This window comes from Euprymna scolopes, chromosome 26, assembly GCF_053919585.1.
Source record: "Euprymna scolopes isolate OS-2025 chromosome 26, ASM5391958v1, whole genome shotgun sequence".
Lineage (NCBI taxonomy): Eukaryota > Metazoa > Mollusca > Cephalopoda > Sepiida > Sepiolidae > Euprymna > Euprymna scolopes.
Genome location: NC_136507.1, coordinates 51,094,741 through 51,114,343, shown reverse-complemented (window position 1 = coordinate 51,114,343; position 19,603 = coordinate 51,094,741). Strand labels below are relative to the sequence as shown.

The 19,603-nt window shown below is 30.8% G+C and overlaps 1 protein-coding gene across 1 annotated transcript in view; it reads left to right on the top strand.

Annotated features, from left to right (window-relative positions):
* Positions 1-350: 350 nt before the first annotated feature.
* Positions 351-19,603, top strand: part of LOC145248035 (abasic site processing protein HMCES-like) — a 77,649-nt gene continuing 58,396 nt past the window's right edge. The window contains exon 1 of the mRNA XM_080109759.1: positions 351-745. Within this exon, the coding sequence (XP_079965885.1) occupies positions 726-745 (20 nt within the window). The 5' untranslated portion in view covers positions 351-725. The remainder of the gene's footprint in view (positions 746-19,603) is intronic.

The window sequence follows — 19,603 nt, the reverse complement described above, 5'->3', positions numbered from 1 at the left end:
TTATATAGAATTTATTACTCTTTCTCACTATTACGTTTCCAATTTCCGAAAAAAAAAAAAATAAATAAATTGAAACAATAACAAAAAAATCACTCAGGCGAATGGTCGAAAAGGAAGATAATTGTATGTCATGTCATGTTTCTAAAAACTACAAATTTTGACATGGACGCCATTTTTTCTAAATAAACGATAATTTTAATGTTTAATGAACGAGTTAGGTAGCTATAAACTATTAATCCTCTTTGCTAAAATTTAACATTAAATTATTTAAGAATCATTTACGTGACTAAAATAGGAATTTACCAAATGAACCATTAAGGCAATGTCGGTTAAGTGATTCTTTTCGCACACATAAAAAAGTGGAACTGGTCGCGTGCAACATTTTTGTATATTTTCGTTGAGATTATTTTTGTTTATGTCAAATAACTCTTTGAAAGTTAATTTTGTCTCCCTTTGTATTGATAGTGTAGACAAAGACAACAACAAAAACAAACATTTCTCTATGCATACGTATATGCCATATTTATTGACAAACTTATTCATTTGAGTCGAAGAACAAGTTCAGACAAGTCGAGAAAAAGTGACATTTGGTGCAAATCCTTCCACACGTGTTTATTATTACGATGATTGGTTTATTACCGCGTGTTTCGTAATTCCTATTTTTAATATCCTACTGATTTAAAAACACTCTCAAATCCATCAGGTTGTTAAATCGTTAGAAAACCATGTGTGGACGAACAGCTTGGTAAGTTTTCTCTTAAAAACACAATCTTTAGATTGAAATAAGTATTTATTTGTTTACAGATGTATGGATTTACTGTTCTAATCAATCGACATTGTCGTCGGCAGTTAAATCTACAATTTTTGTTTTTACCGTTGGTTTGTCAATTTAGTTTTGTTTTCTGCGTGATTTTCTATCACTTCAAATATTTTCTTTAAAAAAATAAAATAAAAAAGACGTATATTTTAGCTAAATTAATTTCAAACATTTTTTTTTAATATTTAAAATCGAATTTTAATTTCCATTAGTTATTTTTTTTTACTAAATGAGTACTTTAGTAGCTACAGTTACTGATATGTACGTTTCCAACGTCCCAAATTTGTGTTCAAAATATACGTAATTTCTGATACAATTTGTAGTTTTATAATTATATTGAAATTTAAAATGTAACAAAGTAAAAATTTATTCATAAAGATTTCATTTAATTTATTAGTAGTTTGTTTTGCTAATTTTAATATTGAAAGAAAAAAATCTCTGGAAAGGAACTCCAAACTAAACGGGGAACGGCGATCCAAATTCATAAAAAAAGTAAAAGACTTTCACTTCAAGAAAAAAGTGACGCTTCTTCAAAAATGAAAATCAACAATTCTTAAAGCATTGTTTTTATCTGCTCTTTTTTACTTCCAGTTTCATCGAAATGGCTGAATAATTAGACCGGGTGGAAGCGGACAAAAAAATTCTATGCTGAAAAAGGGAGGGTGCTTTTATGAGAGGAAGATAACTATAAACCAGAAGGGACCATGTCTTGTTTGTCACCGTTACTCCGTCTGTAGAGCAGAAATCGGAAGTCCTAAAGAGCAGACAATATTTATTACAACCGAAAAAAGTCTATTTAACAATATTAAATAAAACTTTTTTTATCGCCTATACGTAATTGTTTATCGCATGTGCTTAGGCTGTCAATCTCATTGTTTTCCTAAATTAAATCTTTACGATATTTTCACTCTGTTACTGCATCTTGAATTAAACTTACAAATTGAATAAATGTAAAGAATGAAACGGCAATCACGCAGTATAGTTGACAGCCAAGAAAACGAAAACAAACAACGCACAACGAATTCTTATCTAACTTAGAGGTGACACATTTTTTTATGCCCGCCTCTGCTCGCTAATGTCCGCCACCATTCACACTCAAAGATTCGTTTCGCGTGACTCAAATTAAGTAATCAATTACAACCAAATAAAAATGAAACAGAATCGTCTGACTTCCATATTAAACACACACACATACACACACACACGAATAAAAACCGGTGCTTGTTTTTACGTCCTCTCTGAATATTGACCGACTTTACATATTTTTTCTTTTTAGTTTATTTTTATTTTACTTTTCAAAATAGAATTACAGTTAAAGTGTAGTATCTGTTCTGATACTACTGTCAGTGAAAGAGAAATCCTTCTAGACTGCAGCAACTTTTAATTTTTTTGTCTGGAGTGCTTTTTTGGGTATATGGATTTCCTGGCATTAAAAACAGGCAGTCTAACAGAACTCTCCCCTAAAATATTTGCCGATTTTTTTTTTTTTTAATTCAATTTTCACCCCAAACAAGGCACAGTGCCACTTTGAAGTAGGGGGCTACTATCGGGGACATAATTTGCGGGGGCATTATGAAGAGAGATGAGTAGAAATATGTTTGTTCACATTACACTTGAACTTCTGCATATCAGTACAGTTGGGAAAGCAGAATCCCGGAAGGGAGTTCCAAAGATTTGCAGTTCTGGGGAAGAAACTATTGGAGTAAAAGGCTTTCTTACACCTAGGTATCTCTACTGTAAAGTTGCTTGTCGGGGGTAGTCACGTCGAGGAGGTACAAGTGCTTGCAGTTCGTCAGAGCATTCACCATTAAAGTATTTGTAAAACAGGCAGAGGGATGCAAGATTTCGTCGATGGGACAGAGGCTGAAGCCTAGATGACAGTTCAGGACATATCAGGTTGGCGACTCTCTTTTTAACCCTGTCGAGCAGTGAGAGACAAGCAACAAATGTGACAACAGTACTCCATACATGGGTGAATGGTTGCCTTATAGAGGTACAGGATACTTTCAGGCGTAAGTAATTTTCTAGCATGGTAGAGAGAGCCCACCTTCTTTGCAGCAGCCTTGGCAATGCTCTTAATGTATGTGCTCCAACTCATGTCCCCTATAAATATTAGGTCGAGGAGTTTAAAGGATGTACTTTCTGGTAATGTGTTTTTGGCCATTGTTATTAGTAGTAGATAAGGTTTCTTGTAATTATTGAAGGAAACAAGCTTAATCTTGGTAGCATTGAATGTGACCACCCACTTTTGTCCCTATTCCACTACAGATTGGAGGTCTGTCTCTAGTATTTTTGCCATTTCCTTGTCGAGAAGGATTTTTCTTACACTGACCGAAGAGAGAAAAAATTAAGTATGGTATTAGAAGATACTACACTTTAGCATTGGTAATGGAACTAAATAGGGTTTTTATTAAATAGTTTAAAGAAATTTAAAATGAGTTTTATGAATTAAAAATTAATTATGAGCATGTATTTTTTATTAATGTTTGCTTCATCTTTAAAATTATATTTTAATGTAATGTGAAAGCCTGAAATGTTTTCTTTGAATTAAGTAGATTCTTTTATTATAAAAAAAATTTCTAAGTTTCTAAATTTTTTAGATGAGGATCGATAATTAATATTATTTGATTTTTTTTTTTTTTAAACTACTTTTCTCATCTTGAGAATTATTTTCATGCTGATTTAACTTCGGACCTTCTACAGGCATATTCTGTCAAATTCTGGAATCTTTCTCACGAACTCGAGAATCTGCATGGAATTTTTAACAGAAACCTTTATTTAATCTATGGGTGTAACATGCTCTCATTCTAATAGTTCTAAGTAATTTGCAATTATAATCTGAGTATTGCCTGCAGTGAGGATTGAACCTGTAATCTTCAAACAAGTGTTATTTAGAATTGAATTTTATTTAGTACTTTATCTTTTTTTTTTTTTTTTTTTTTTTTTACAAAGGTATCACCACATTATCAAGGCCCAGAGGCCACTCAAGGATAAGGGTTAAAGAGTGTACAGTAGAAATTGGTCAATATAGTAATCATTAGTAATGAAAATTTGGTAAATTTAATAACTTATATGGAACGGCTCATCAAGAACTTATTTACTTTAGACTTGAACACAACCATATTGTAGTCAGCCGGAAAGCAGGAAAACGGAAGACAATTCCATAGGCGTGCAGTTCTAAGAAAGAAGCTTTGTTCATGGAATCTACGTTTAGGTTTAGGCACAGATAAAGAGTGGGGGAAATTATTGATAGTGTTTACAGCTAGACGAGTGTTTCTTAATCCTCATCTCAAAAATTCAGAAACACTTTCTTCTTTATTTTTGTTGCTGGTAGTGAAAAGGTTCAGATTATTATGTGTATCGTTTGGTTGGCTGGAAAGAGAATATTAAAAATGTCAAAAGTTCAAGAATTTCTGGTATCGGATAGAAAGTGACGATATTAAATGATGGTGAGTTTGGGTCTTAGAACGATTTAACTTTGATGCCATGACACGCATACAAACAACTCGGAATTATATTTATACATGGCAACTTTATGTGCATGTTTTCATCATAACTATGTGGCTTTGATACTTGCACATTGCCAGCTGGCAGAAGACCCAGAGAAAAATAATTTAAGATATAGTCAATTGGAAAATTTGATATTCTTTAAATAGAAATTTAAAAATACGTTTTAATTTTGTTTTATTTTTTAATCAGATAGGGATTAATAGTATTATCTCATATGTTAATGAGATATATATTACTTAACTGAATTATTTTTATGTTAAAAGTAATTGCTGAAAACTCCTTTGTATAAGAAAACAGATTTAACCCATTTGATCTTAAGAGACATGTATCTTTGTTGCATAAGGTTTAAATTAATTGATAATTAGCATATATTGTAAGTTCAAATTTGTTCTTTTTTTTTTATTTTAAAACTATGTTGTTTCTTTAATCAAAAATTTATTCTTTGGAAATATCTGTATGTAAATGACATATGCTTTATTTGTTCGCTCTTTTTTTAAATTAAAATTAAAAAAATTTTTTTTTGCCTTTTGCAAATGAAAGAAAGTATAGTTTTGTTTTGAAATAGAAGTTAGAAAATTGAAACTAACGTCTGTGTTTTCTTTTTGTTGTTTTTTTTTTTTTGTAAAAGAACAGTAATTGTTTTTTGGTGGGGTGTTTAGATGAAAATCTTTTGGAATTAATACAGAGATAATAAACGAAAATGAAAAAAAAAATCTATTATTCATGATTAAGAAGCAGCTTTTTCAATCCTGTAAAATTTATGATTCAAAATTATAGATCGACAACTTGTATTTCATGGAAACAATATTGTAATTATTAACTTGAAGAAACATTAATTTACCTATTGTGTTACACAAGTAATTAGAAGAAATAAAAAGTTTGAGATTTATTTTAAACCCAAATTAATTGAAATGAAAACTATTACAGTCATAAACAGTTTAGGGTAATAATGAAAATTATCTCCACTATAACAACCTCCTAGCCGGTACAAGCATTTGTTTTAAGAAAATGAAGCGAAATACAATATTGTGTTGTAAAGAACATGGTAGAAGAAGCAAACTAATTAACTAGACAGAATTAAATATTGATTTGTTGGATTCAGAGCAATTGATGACAAATTTTGAAAAATCAACTGACTTTATTTTATTTATGAGATATAAAGAAAAAGGAGATAGTATCCAACAGTATGATTGTTATAAATAATGACTGGAAAAACGTTTTATATGAAATAGGATTCCTTTAGTTCATATAACGTTTCAGTAAATATGTACCGTCTTCAGATATGTAAAATACAAGAGATTAATTCAGAAAAAACATTATGAATTGAATATAATAAAATTTGTGAGAACCAGAAGATAAAAAAACATGGGGCGTTAGAGAAGGAGAATTTATTTTTAAATTAAATGTATATTTAATAAGATTGCTGCAAAAAAGCAGAACAGTGAAAGAAGACATAAATAAAAACGGATAAATAGAGACTATACAATATTTTTCAAAATCTTATCTATTTATTTTTCAGTAAATTTTCACTTAGTCTTAATAATTTGTAATGGTGAAAAATATTTGGATATTTCAAGAGAAAGTTTCCTCTTCTCAAAAACATTATTTCTATTTCTAGAAAAGAAACTTCCCAAGATTACTGTTATGTTTTTTTTTAGTTTTTTATTTGTAATGTTTTCCTTGAATTAATAACAGCTTTTTCTATTGACTTTTATACATCTGGAGAACGTATACATTTCACCAAAATGTCATCTTAATTGAATAAACCTTATTTCGCATAAAAGGATTTTTAATATTCTATATATGAATATTATATTAAAGAAAATAAAAGGATTTTTTCCCTGTTTGGAGGCATAGCTTAAATTTGAATAAATTTGTAATTTAGAAAGTCAGTACAATGTAGGATTTAAGAAAAATAAACATTTATTTATTTATAATCCAAATTTTTGTTTCTATGACCTTCTTCATAGATTTATTTTTATTTTTTTCTTCATCTTTCTATGTGGCAATAGTAAATGGAAGAGTAAAGTCTGTGTTGTTTCAACAATATTTTTATTGTTCAAGTCTTAAGGAGATCACGTCATAGAGTGAATTGGTTAAAAGGATTTTCCTCTTTGGAAGCTTTATTTAAATTTGAATAAATCTGTAATTTAGAAAGTCAGTTCAGTGCAGGATATTTAAAAAATAAGTATTCATTTATTTATAGTCCATTTTGTTGGTGATAGAAAAAAAAGAAGAAAAAAGAAATCTCTGCAGATCCTTATATGACCAAAAATTTAGATTATGAACAAATAAATGTTTATTTAAAAAAAAATCTTGCCTTATATTGGGTTTCTAAATAACAAATTGATATTAAAAAATATTTTAATTGTTACATTTACTTTAACAGGTATTATCATCCATATTTAAGTTAATTGGTGTAAGCTGAAATGCTAAAATTTGGAAAAATGTAAGCATAGATTAAACGTAAAATTGAAATATTTAGTCTTTCCTTTTATACTCATAAACAATAGGATGTTTTATCCAATTGTATTTTGAAGAAATAATTCTATAATAATAAAATTGTATGATAATTTTTTACATATCTATTTCTCATGTCATTGTGTCTTCATGCACATTTTTCTGTTTATCATTAATTGAAAATTTATGAAATTTAAAAATGCAACAAGAAATAAAATAAAACAAAATTTTAAATCTTATTTAAAAAGATAATTTAATTACAAAATTTAATCCACCAGAAACCATTTTAAGTCAACTATTTTAATCTTAAAAAATACAAAGAATGACATACTTTGTGATCTTTTGAAATTTAGGAGGTATTTTGAAGCATTTAAATGGCCGAATAAACAGTCATTTAAGCCGGCCTTAAAGTTCGTAGCAAATCCTCATGTATTAAAAGTTTTAAAGTTTTGTAAGCTTTTTTACATTCCATGATTTTATAGTTAGTTTCAAGTATTGCCTTAACAAAGTTAGTTTTAATTTTACAACAATTTGGTAATAATGTAATGACCAAACGATACTACAATAATTAAATTTGACTTTTAAAATCCTTTTTAATAAAATATATATAAGAATTTGTAAGAAAAAGTTAATAAAAAAAAAAAAAAAGAGGTAAAGCGAAAATTACTCCTTGGCAACACCAGGTAGGTACAGTTACTATATTTATTTTATAACTTCATTCTTAATATAAAAAAGAAAATGAAAAAATAGATGTTCTTGTATCAGCTGTTTTGATCCAAGTAACAATAAAAATGATGATAGATGATGAAAACTTCAATAAAAATCCATTTTACTTGGCTGAGAGAAATATCACGTTCCAACAATGTTTCTATCATTTTTTCTGCCAAATATTTATCATTAAACCTGTCACTGTTTTTTTTTTCCTCTCCAAATAAATTGCGAATGCCACTTACCATAAATTCTTGAAACTCTTGAAAAGTGTCTGCTGTTAAGATTGCAGCCTCTTCGTAGATGTCTTGAGTAAAATGAATCAAGTCTCTGAGAGCTGATCTCAAATGAGAATTTCTGTAATAAGAACGTAGATCCTGGTAGTATTTCATAACGAACTTCTGATTCATGGTGTCATCGCCCCCAGCAGATCTGCACCTGCAAACGGGTGCCAGATGAACACCATATTTTGGTCACAGTGTCTGTTTCAATGCAACCTCAGCCATGTTAGTGTTCGTTTATTTACACTGCACATGTAGGTATGAAGCGCAGTGATTCACTATAATCAATAAAACCCAGGATTTAACTAATCAGCCAATGGGTAATCCACGGTGTTGCCTTTAATTCTGAATAATCCCTTACAGTCAGACTAATAGTGTATAAAATTACTGCATTAATACAATAAATAATCTATATATTATGATATTTGAAGAATCTTCATATCCACGCCGCCCTTTTTAGGGTAAAGATAATCTAAGTAGTTGAAAGAGGTATGTATTCCAATGTTTCTAATGTTTTACTTTAAAAAATATATAAAAAAAACTAAAAAATAAAACGATTTTTATAAAATTATAAACCCTGGAAATATTCTTTTTGTTATTTATTTTCATTTATCTTAAAGAAATAATATTATTATTATTATTATTACTACTACTATCATCATCATCATCATCATCATCATGATCTATTTTTTGGAAGCAGGTATGATTTACTTGCCTCCAAAAAAGGGCAGATACTAAGTTAGTTTTTCATCTAAGGAGAAGAAAGAGACAGGTTGGAATAGAACAAAAATTTAAATTGCCTCTGTCTAAAAGGATTTCTACTTCACTGATCAAGGACAGAAAAAATGAAGTGTAGTATCAGAATAGAAGCTCTTAGCCAAAAGACACCAAAATTAAATAAAAATATGTAACAACCATTATTAGGCTAAATCTTAAGTTAAGCAACATTGAGCCTGGTCAGTAATATCTGCATTTCACATTGATGATGATTTAAAGTTGCAAGGTAACAGTTAAGGTCTCCATCTTATAAATATCCTTTCCGCTAATTTGCATATGTCTATCAATTTGAGGATGTGGTCTGGTATTGCCATGGTTATCGACAAGATATGTAGTATTGATTAGTGTGTGTGTGTGTGTAAAAGGACCATCGACAACAGGGTTACCAAATATGTAGAGGAGACGGCATACTTGTCAAGTACTGTGTTTTTTTAGTTGAGTGTCACCAAATATGTCACTAAGGAATAACAAAATGCATCCATACATAAATGAATTGATTTTATTATGATTTGTTAGTAGATATTTAATAAGAATTCTAAATGAAGAAAGTGTTGCTTGTCTGTATTTGTATGGGCTTGTTTGTGGAACTGTGTGTATAAGTTGTCACTATATTTAGTAGTTCATAACTGTATCTTGCGTTGTCTGCCAACTAATGAGACTGTTTAACTTGCCTGCACAGTCTGTGTAGTCGTGTTGTGACTGACAAGCATTCGTATGGCAAGTTGAGTCTGTAAATGTTGACTGCGTTTTCACTTATATAGCAATACTAACAGTTACTCTTTCTGATTTGTTGAATTCCAATTTAAGTAATCAAACTTCAGTATTTTGCAAATAATTAACCAGTCAGAATTAAATATTTACTAGCAGGACCTGTGGAAATTTCACAGGGGACTAATTCATATGTAAAATATTGATGTTGGCATTCTGTAGATGTTCAGCGTAAATGGAGACTCTCTGATATTATTGTAGCTCTTTTGTTAAAACTGCAAAAGTATTTATCTAAGCTAGTAGGGACGCCCAGCATATCCCGGTTGTAAAGTATACTTAAATATGATATTTTAATTGTTGTAGATTTTGTATATACTATTATAGAGTTAATGTTCTATCGATTTTTATATATTATAAAGTTGCGATTTCAAAAATATATCCATATAACTTGGGTGCATCAGCTTGAACCGAAAACAAAACTTATTAAAATAAAAAAAAATAAATATATATATATATATATATATAAACTTGAGTTCCTTCAGCTATAATTGAAATCAAAACTTATGAAGAATTCTTGGTAAAATTATTTATAAAAAAAATAGATTACTTTAGTACCATCAGCTATAATTGAAACTGAAACCAAAACTTATGAAGACTTCTTAGTAAAATTATTTATTACAAGAAATGGAAATCCATTACAATTAAATAACAGTCACTCAGATGTAAGCGTGACACACAAAATGACATACATTAATATATAGAAGAAAATTGTTTGGCTGCTGCTATTGGAACAGAGTTCTACATGTGCTATTGCATCACTTTAACAGTTGAGAAAGGCACAAAATCATCTCTTTCAATCCTAGGAAAGTAGACTAGACTGAAACACGTGATCGTGTAGATCTGTGACCCATAACACATCTCAGTAATCTGTACAGTCATGACCTGCTTGATGGAGAGAGTGGATATATCTCCCTACAACACATGAGTGACTAATGAAATTCATCTGTGGAGACGTCTTATAATCAGACAATCATGTAATGGGAGAGTACACCATAATGTTCTACCAAATGTTATAGGTAATTTCTATATATATATAGAATGCCAATAACAGCAAAATAAATTATCTTAATACAAAAATGTTTTTTAAGCAGTTTATAGTAAATTAATGTTTGGTGTTATTCATTTGTAATTTTATTGTCTTATTTCCTGTATATATGAATGAAATACTTTTGTTGATATTAGTAGTAATTAATTCAAGTGATTTAATAATAAAAATGATAAATTACCAAGACCTTTTTTAAAAACATTAATTAATTTTCAAGGGAGATAATTTAAATGAAAACTAATATATCTTAGTTAAATAAATAAAATAATGCATAAGAATAGTCTGAAGAGTTCATAGAGAAATCGGATAAGGTGATTCTCTCTTGCTGCCAATAGCAATGCTATTTTTTTGTATTTATTTCAAATCAGTTTTTGAATGAAATCAAAGTAAAATCAATAGATCATAGGCACATCTAATCTTATCTATAAGAACAATTTTTCTGTTGTACTTTTGTGATTAATAACTTTTTTACAGTGTAAAAAGGCTTAGGGTGGAGGAAGACTCAATATACAATACATATATATATGAACTCTTCTAAACAGTATAAATATATTATGACGTACCACTCTTGGATAAGGGAGTTATGTATCTCTTAGTACACCATATTGGCACTAAGTAATACAACTGTCATTTTCTATATATTCTGTCTTTTTGTAAATACAAATATTTTTTTTCTAAATTATATCTGTGTCCAAGTCTTTCTTAATGACTCTTTCATACCACAACAATTTTATAATTATTTAAAAAAAAACAGCTGTCTTGTTTGAAACCATGCTAATACTTCAAGTTAGTTTCTGCTGATGCTTGCTGAAGAGCTAGACATAGCAATTTAAACAAATGTTTTGTCACTATAAATTACACACATTTAAAAGAGACCTTACCCTATTTGCACTAAGCATCATTTATAGATATTGTGACACAACCAAACTTCTGTTTCCTATAGAAATATTGATTCCTGTGTTATTGACAACTTTTATTATTAAATTTTAAAATTATTTTTATCATTAAATTCATCACTTAGAAAAAAAAACAGTTGCCTTCTTGTTTACATTACAAACAATACTAATACTTCAGTCAGCTGCTGGTCACGTTCACTTGAATATATACTGAATCACCTTTCTTAGTGTTGCAAAGGAATAGCTATTTTAAGATTATTATTTAAAGATATTAAAACAAAAATATGATGCAAATTATAATTTTAGATATTATTAGTACCTTATTATTAGTAGAAAAGAATTTTGAAAAAGATTGTCAGTTCAAATATGCAGAATGTTTGAATATATGTATACGCACACACCATTAGCTATCATTCCAAAAATTAAAAGATGTGATTAATTCACTTTCATGAACTCAATTTTTTTTTTTTATTCAAATGTCTGAATTATTATATTACATCTTACACATGTTTCATTGAATAGTGAAAGATCAGTAAATAACCCTTCAGAGTTATATATATATATATATATATATACTCCTATAATTTTTTTTTTTTTTGTGTGTGTATTGATATTCATATTAAAAACATTTTTCTATTTATTTAAAAAGAAAATGCAACTTTGTTATATATGGGTCATGGAATTGCATTCACCTGCGAAATATCTAACTTATTTGCATATTCTTTTAAGCATTCATTTTAATTAATCCCTATTAGTTTTTCGGTTTTCTTATGAGATGATCGTCTTTAGTTAACTATTACGTGTAATTATATTCATGCAGATATTCTACATGATTTATACTTGTAAAAAGGTTATAAGTGAACACAGACCTCTTCCTATATATATTATTGTTTAAAAAAATGTTATCTGCCAAACTCCTTTGTCAGTTTTTGGTCTACAGACATGAAACTTAATATATAGGGTATTCGTACTCATGTAAAACTTTATATTTGAGTTTTAGCCAAGGAAAATCTGTGTAAAAATTAAAGAAATGGAATTTGCCAGGTGAAGGTCGATGCATGTGTAATGTAATAGCTATTGGATCATGTTTTAATTTTTAGCCTTGCAGCAAACATGTCTTCATTGCTCAGGCATCAATGTCAAATGAATAAGTAAATCGTAAGCTAAACATTTTGGTTTTGATTCTCGGTAGTGGTGTACGAGTCATTTTTAAAAAACTTTTTAAATCATTACTGTATATTGGGTCCAATATAATATAAAAATACAAAATCTGCATTAACAAAAATGTCACATTTAGTCATATTTTATGACTGGACAATGCCAGGTGGTCTGCTAGTATATATATATATATATGAGAGAGAGAGAGAGAATCTGTTATTACTTCACATCTGTCTCATTTTTCAGTACATATCAGAAAAAAAAAAATCTGCAATCAAGAGCTTAGGCGACTGTCGATTAGTAACAGGCTGTTTCTTAGAAGCATTATTTTTTTTTTAAGCTAATCTCACTTAATTCATCCAAACTCCTACAAGCATTTATTTATGTAAATCAAACTTACAGAAGCCTGTAACCTGTAGTCATGTACATTCCTTATGAGCCCAGTTTAATAATGCGCAGCTAATAGTGACAATGACATTTACAGGATGTAGGTGATGTTTGTTTGCAAGATTACTGTCTAAAAAACACAGGAGTTTCATTTTTTTATTTATTTATTTTTTTTTTTTTTTCTGATTTACTTTTCAAATTTGAGTCAGTTTGTCCTCTTGACTTGTTCTGTCAGTTTCACTTTCCCCATTAACATTGATTACAACCTTAAGGAAACCTCGGAACCAGCTGCATGCTTCCGTTGTTGCTTCCAGACTTAAAGCTTTGGTGATCCTAGCCGTTAGCTTGTCTTTTGTGTTGCAGATTGGTGTCTTATTCCACTGTACCCCATAAAAATAAGTTAAGGCAGTAAGTCAGGTGAGCTGAGGCCAGATATCAGATTAAGTGTGCTCAGCAAGGTTTTTAATAGCCAAGCCAGAGTCTTCTGGCTGGTATGGTTAGACCAGTGGTTTCCAAGTTTTTTTTACATGATGACACACTATTGAATTCTTTAAATTTCTACGACACACCTTTCATAAAAAATGAATCTTTAAATGAATATTTAATGATGCTTACTAACGTTTGTTCTTCACAAAAATTTAAAATATCTAACAATTTAAACAAACGATTTATTACACATTTTATTTATTTATTGCCTTTTCACCTCAAATAAGGCACAGTGCCACTTTCATGTAGGGGGCTACTATGTGGGACATGATTTGTAGGAATACTATGTAGGGAGTTGAGCAGTAAGATATCTGTTTACATTACGCTTGAACTTCTGCATGTCAGTACAGTCCAAGAAGCAGGAACCCGGAAGGGAATTCCAAAGTTTAGCACTACTAGGGAAGAAACTATTAGAGTAGAAGGCTTTCTTACATCTAGGAATTTCTACTGTGTAGGGATGGGATTTTGCTGTTTATCAGGAGTATTTATATCGAGAAGGGACAAGTGTGTGTAGTTCCTTGAAGCACCTACCATTAAAATACTTATAAAACAGGCAGAGAGATGGAACATTTCATCGATCAGCAGTTGAAGAGACTCTTAGCAGATGCACCAGCCCAAATGTGGCAACAATACTCCATACATGGGCAAATGGTGACCTTGTAGAGGTACAGGATACTCTTGGGCGTAAGTAACTTTCTAGCACAATAGAGAGAGCCCACTTTCTTTGCAGCAGCCTTGGCAATGTCTTCAATGTATCTGTTCCAACTCATGTTCCCTGTGAACATTAAGCCAAGGAGTATGAATGAAGTACTTTCAGGTAATGTATCATTAGTCATGGCTATTAATGGTTGAGCAGGTTTCTTGTTTTTATTAAAGGAAAGAAGCTTAGTCTTGGCAGTATGCATTTTTGTCCCCATTCTGCTACAGACTGAAGGTCTTCCTCTAGAGTTTCCGGTATTGCCTTGGATACGTGTTCATTTGTTTTTCCCCTCATGTCTGATATAGAGTGTGGTGTCGTCAGCAAATATATATATAGACAATTTTATTAGAAAAGTCATTTATGAATATCAGGAAGAATAACGGTCCATGGATCAATTCCTGAGGTACACACGCATTTATATCATATTGTTTTGATGTATTACCATCGAGGACAATCTGAATTTTTCTCTTATTTAAGAAGGATTTAATTATGTTAAGTATTTCTCCAGTAATACCATAGGATCTGATTTTCATGAGAAGACCATCATGCCATACCCTGTCAAATAGATATATCTAGGGCTGTTGGCCTAGCCTCCCCTGCTTTATCCAGTGCATGGTATAATGTTCAGAGATTTAAGTTAGGATATCTGCAGTAGAACAGGCTTGTCTAAATCCATACTGTTGGTCAGACAGAAATTTAGCAGCGTTGAAGTAGCGGACTAGAGCTTGATTAATTATGGACTCAAATATTCTGGTGAAAAGCGATAATTTAATGGGTCAGTTCATTCAGTAGAATTCTTGTTAACTGGTGCCACAAAAGCAGTTTTCAAGTAGTTTGGAAAGCAAGATTCATTAAGACATTTGTTGAAAAGTTTGGAGAGAACTTGGGCAACCTCCGTGGAGCATTTTCTAATAGTACAGCCAGGATGAGATCAGATCCACATGTTTTTGAGGTGTCTAGGTTTTTTATGATATCATGTACTTGAGAAGGGGTGATTTTCAGGTCATCTAGTGTGGTTTCTGTCCGCAGAGGAAAATCTAGTAGGGAGTGGTTTGCTGGGTCCAAAGTAGAGTGGGAAGCAAACTGACAGGCAAGCAGATTAGCCTTCTCAGATTGTTGGATAGTGGGGGAATTGTTGATTGCCTATTATTTACTACACTGTTATAAATTTTCCAGAAGTCACAAGTTCCTAATTTCTGCACTTCAATGCATTTTCTGGTGGTTTCGGTATATTCTCTTTTGGCTGTGGCTATTTCCTTCTTACAATTAATTCTAGCTTCTATAAACTTTTGTCTATTTGTACTGGATTTATGTCAGATAAATCTGCGGTATGCATGTTGCCTTTGAGCAATGACAGTTGCGCAAGTAGAAGTAAACCATTAGGGGGAGTGGGGTTTGCTATAGAACTTGTGCGTGGGTACATATGTTTCAACTGCCACTTTAAACCATTCAGTGATCTCATTTGTTCAGTAAGAAGAGAAAATGTAAATAATAATGTTTAAGCTGGTATTCATTAAAAAAATAACTTCAGTTATAATAATATGAACCCTGTTTTTCACCTATAACAATTTGTAATTTCTATCTATAACCTTTTCACGACACACCAGTAATCATTTTATGACACACCAGTAATCATTCCACGACACACCAGTAGTCATTTTATGACACAGTAATGTGCCATGGCACAATGGTTGGAAACCACTGGGCTAGATACTAAATCTTATTGCTATATGTATGGCCTAGCTGCAGCTAACTGGTCAATCCAGGGCTTCAGATCCTCACTCAGAACATAATGTAGCCCTCGGTGTTCAGCCTAGAATTTTCAAGGAAGAAGTGAGGGTGACATCCACTTTAGCAACAAATTTAAATATTCTAATGATATCAGAACATCGAACATGCATTTTTCTCTTTGATGCTGCCTCCTAGTTGAATCCTGATTCTTTCAATTCCTTTCTGACCTTTTCTGTTGTTGCAATGATTTATTTTTCTTTTGTTATTGTTATTTTTATTATTTTACAGAAATGTAGTCTTTTTTTTTTTTTTTTTTTTTTTTTTTACATAGTGATCACCACTTATCAAGGCCCGAGAATACACCAGCAGCATTAAGTTATCTCCCTTGTATTGAAATATGAGAGTTCTGTGCCTTTGTTGTTTCCCTTGTTTGGAAAATAAAGAAAACAATTTAAATAAATGGATGTTTATCCATAATTGGATTTATGTAACGAGTAAACTAACATTTTCTACCATCTTCTTGCTGATCCTGAGGAAATCTGAAATGTCCTCATTTGTCCTGTTGGTGTAGATTCCAAGGAGCTATATAATAATAATCTATTACCAATGGAAATTTGGTATCTGTCTATAGTCAAAATTATGCTATTACTACTACTATCTTTTAATGGTCAAGTCAGTAAGAGAAGGTAGTGTAGGATCTGTTCGTTTGTCACAGTGCCATCTTCCCAGTGTAACATAGTGCATATGAGCACATTGGAAGATGTCAGCAGTGGTGAAGGATGGCTGGTTTGCTAGGAGATTAACAGCAGTAGCCGAAAAACGCGGATATGCTAATTAGGAAGTGTGCATGAGAAGAAAAAGGAGAAAAAATACAGCACGTGCTTGGGAAGAAACAGTCGGCGTTAAAGAGAATGGACATGCAAAGGTTGCAGCCAGTGTGAGGTCAAAGAGAAAAGTGTATACCGGGTGAGAGGGACGATGGCGAGAGATTTTTAATTGATGTTGAAACAATTATAACGATAATAAAAAACTTGTTAAGAGAAAAAATGCCGACTTGGATTTTTATTTATTTCCTTTGCTTGTTTGTCCCTGTGACGTTACACCAGACATTAAATCCGCTTTTGTAGGAGAGGGTGAGGGAGTATATGTCTATTCATTATATAGAACATATTTTTGCTAATAACAATGATAAAAAGTTTGAAAAGAAAATGGAAATTTAATAACATGTAGATGATGAAATGATATTTGGATTCAATTCCAAATCTCTTGACTGGATCACAACTTGATGGCATTTTTGCAGTTATTTTTTAAAACTTAATCTATATATCTATAAACGTGAACGTGTCAGTCTGTCTGTCTGTGTACATTTCCCTATGCATTAACTCTGTCAATTTTTAGTCTACAGACTCGAAATTTTATATATAGGGTACTGAGATTTGGGAAAATCAACATGATCAGTTTTCGGCCAGAAATTTGGCTGTTAAGGGGTCAAAGTTCAACGATTTGACCTTTGAGAACTTTACCAAACTCCTCTGACAATTTTGTGTCTAAACACTTGAAACTTTAGATATAGGTTCCTTGGACATGGATCTAACTTAATAACTTAATTTGAGCCCAAAATAATAACTGTTAAGGGGTCATAATAGGGGTCAAACTTAAAAAAATTGACTTTTTTTTTTTTTTTTTTTGCTCAGCATACACCTCTAAACACCCGGGCAACGCCGGGCCGAAATGCTAGTTTATTATATTTTTTACCTTTTTTAAGCTAAAAAGTAAAATTTTCTCTATTCTAATAATATTTTTTTGCTTAAATATTTATTTTTTGAAAAACAAATGGAGCAAATTTCTTTTTTTATTATTTAAAGACTATGAAATAAAGAATAAGGATAAAAAGAAAGAAATCACTAGTTAGAATCAAATATCGATTTTTATTTATTTATTTTTTTTAGATGCAGTGCTACTTAGGTCCAACATGAAAAATCCGACAAGATAACTTTATATATTGGATGTAGTATTTAGATATATGTATATTTCTGTAGGCGATGCTGTTAATCTCCATTAATCTTGTCAACTGTAGCTTATGCAATCATCCGAATACGTAGAGAGATAATCTGTCTCCACTGAACTAATGATCGATTCCTTATTGTTTCTATCTTTTTTATTTTTATTTTTTTTCTTTAAATGTTTTTATTTCCTGTCATTTTATGTGATCAGCTTAAACATTTATTCTTAACTCTTTTATCAAAATATTTGATTAAGACATAGCTGATGTACCCATCCATGTTGGGTTTCTAAAATGTTCATTTTTTTATGCTGCACATCAATTAGGAAAATCATTAATACTAGTGAGGCAACACCAAAAAGACCTCAAAAGCAATAAAATAATGTTGACATGGCAAGAAGTGAGGTAGAGGTAAAAAAAAATAAAGACGTAAATATGAATTTATGAAATTTGGTTTTGATGATGAGTTAAGCCCCTTCCCTACTCCAATTATAGGTTATTGTTATTAGAATTTGCTCAGATTTTGATCATCTATTTGATTTTGTACAATGTTCTAGAAAAAATATGACCTGTTATATTATTTTTGGAAATTGTTTGAATCAGAAAATCTTGACAAAAAAATAAATAAATAAAGCCAAAAGTCACTTTTTTTGCTCATTCTCTCTCTTTCTCTCTCTCTCTCTCTCTCTCTCGTTATAGGTTAAATAATATTACTACTTGTGTTCATATTTCTTTTGATTTATAATGAATTATTCCAATCTTTATTCCAAGTTTTATAGCTCGTTTTATTACCTTTTGACTGTTGATAAAGAGAGAGAGAGAGAGAGAGAGAGAGAGAGAGAGAGAGAGAGAGAGAGAGAGAGAGAGAGAAGCAAGAATGATAGATACCATATTACATAATAGTCAAAAGGAGTCAAACAACATGCAGTGAAAGAGAGTGAGAGGAATAGACTGAAACTAAGTAAGAGATGGGACACTTGAGGAATTAAGTATAAAATATAGCTAATTAGAACGTTTTTCTTTTTTTTTTTTTCAAAACATAATTCATTTCCTAAACTACCGAAGTAGAGCAAAATGTACTTTTTATCTGTTTTACATAAGCATTAATATGTCACTACATATTCATGAACATGTCTTGGTCAGCCAGTTACAAGTAACTAGAGACCTCTTCAGGCGATATTTCTTATAGAAAACTGTAATCCATAATGAAAATTGGAAACAAATTCGCAGCATATATTAATCAGGAGGTCAGTCACATGATATTTAAAAGTAAAATAAGCTAACGGCATAAGTGCAAAAGAAAGAAGAAAAACGAAGGAAATAAAATAAAAATATATAAATATATAAAACGGAAAAGAAAAATCATAATATTAATAATAAAATAATAATAATCCTAATTATAAAATTTAAAATTATACACAGATAAACCAGGGATATATAATGATTGTATAAATTAGTTCCCTAAAATTAAATCCAGTGAGACCTGTGTGATTATTAAAGAGTGCTCAATGGAGGGCAGAGCTGGTATATAGTATGTTTATTACAAACATTATTGGTTACATATGTGCATCCGTCTCTCTGACATGTTATGTTTCAGTAGAATCCTAGTTCAAGGAGACCACTTCATCAGACCGCCAAAAAAGGAGCAATATTGAAAAGAAACTCAAGATTACATTTGTTTTTTTTTTTCATAAGATATCTGGGTGTGGTTTACGATTTGGAAGAAAGTTTGGTGTATACTTTGTGAATGTGAGCAATAGGGATTTTGGAGGGAGGTGTGGTGAAGGAAGGAAGTAGGGGTGAGGGTTGATGGAAGAGGGGGCAGAAGTATGATTTCATGTGGTCAAGCTGTAGCAATGGAGGGTATTGGTATTTTA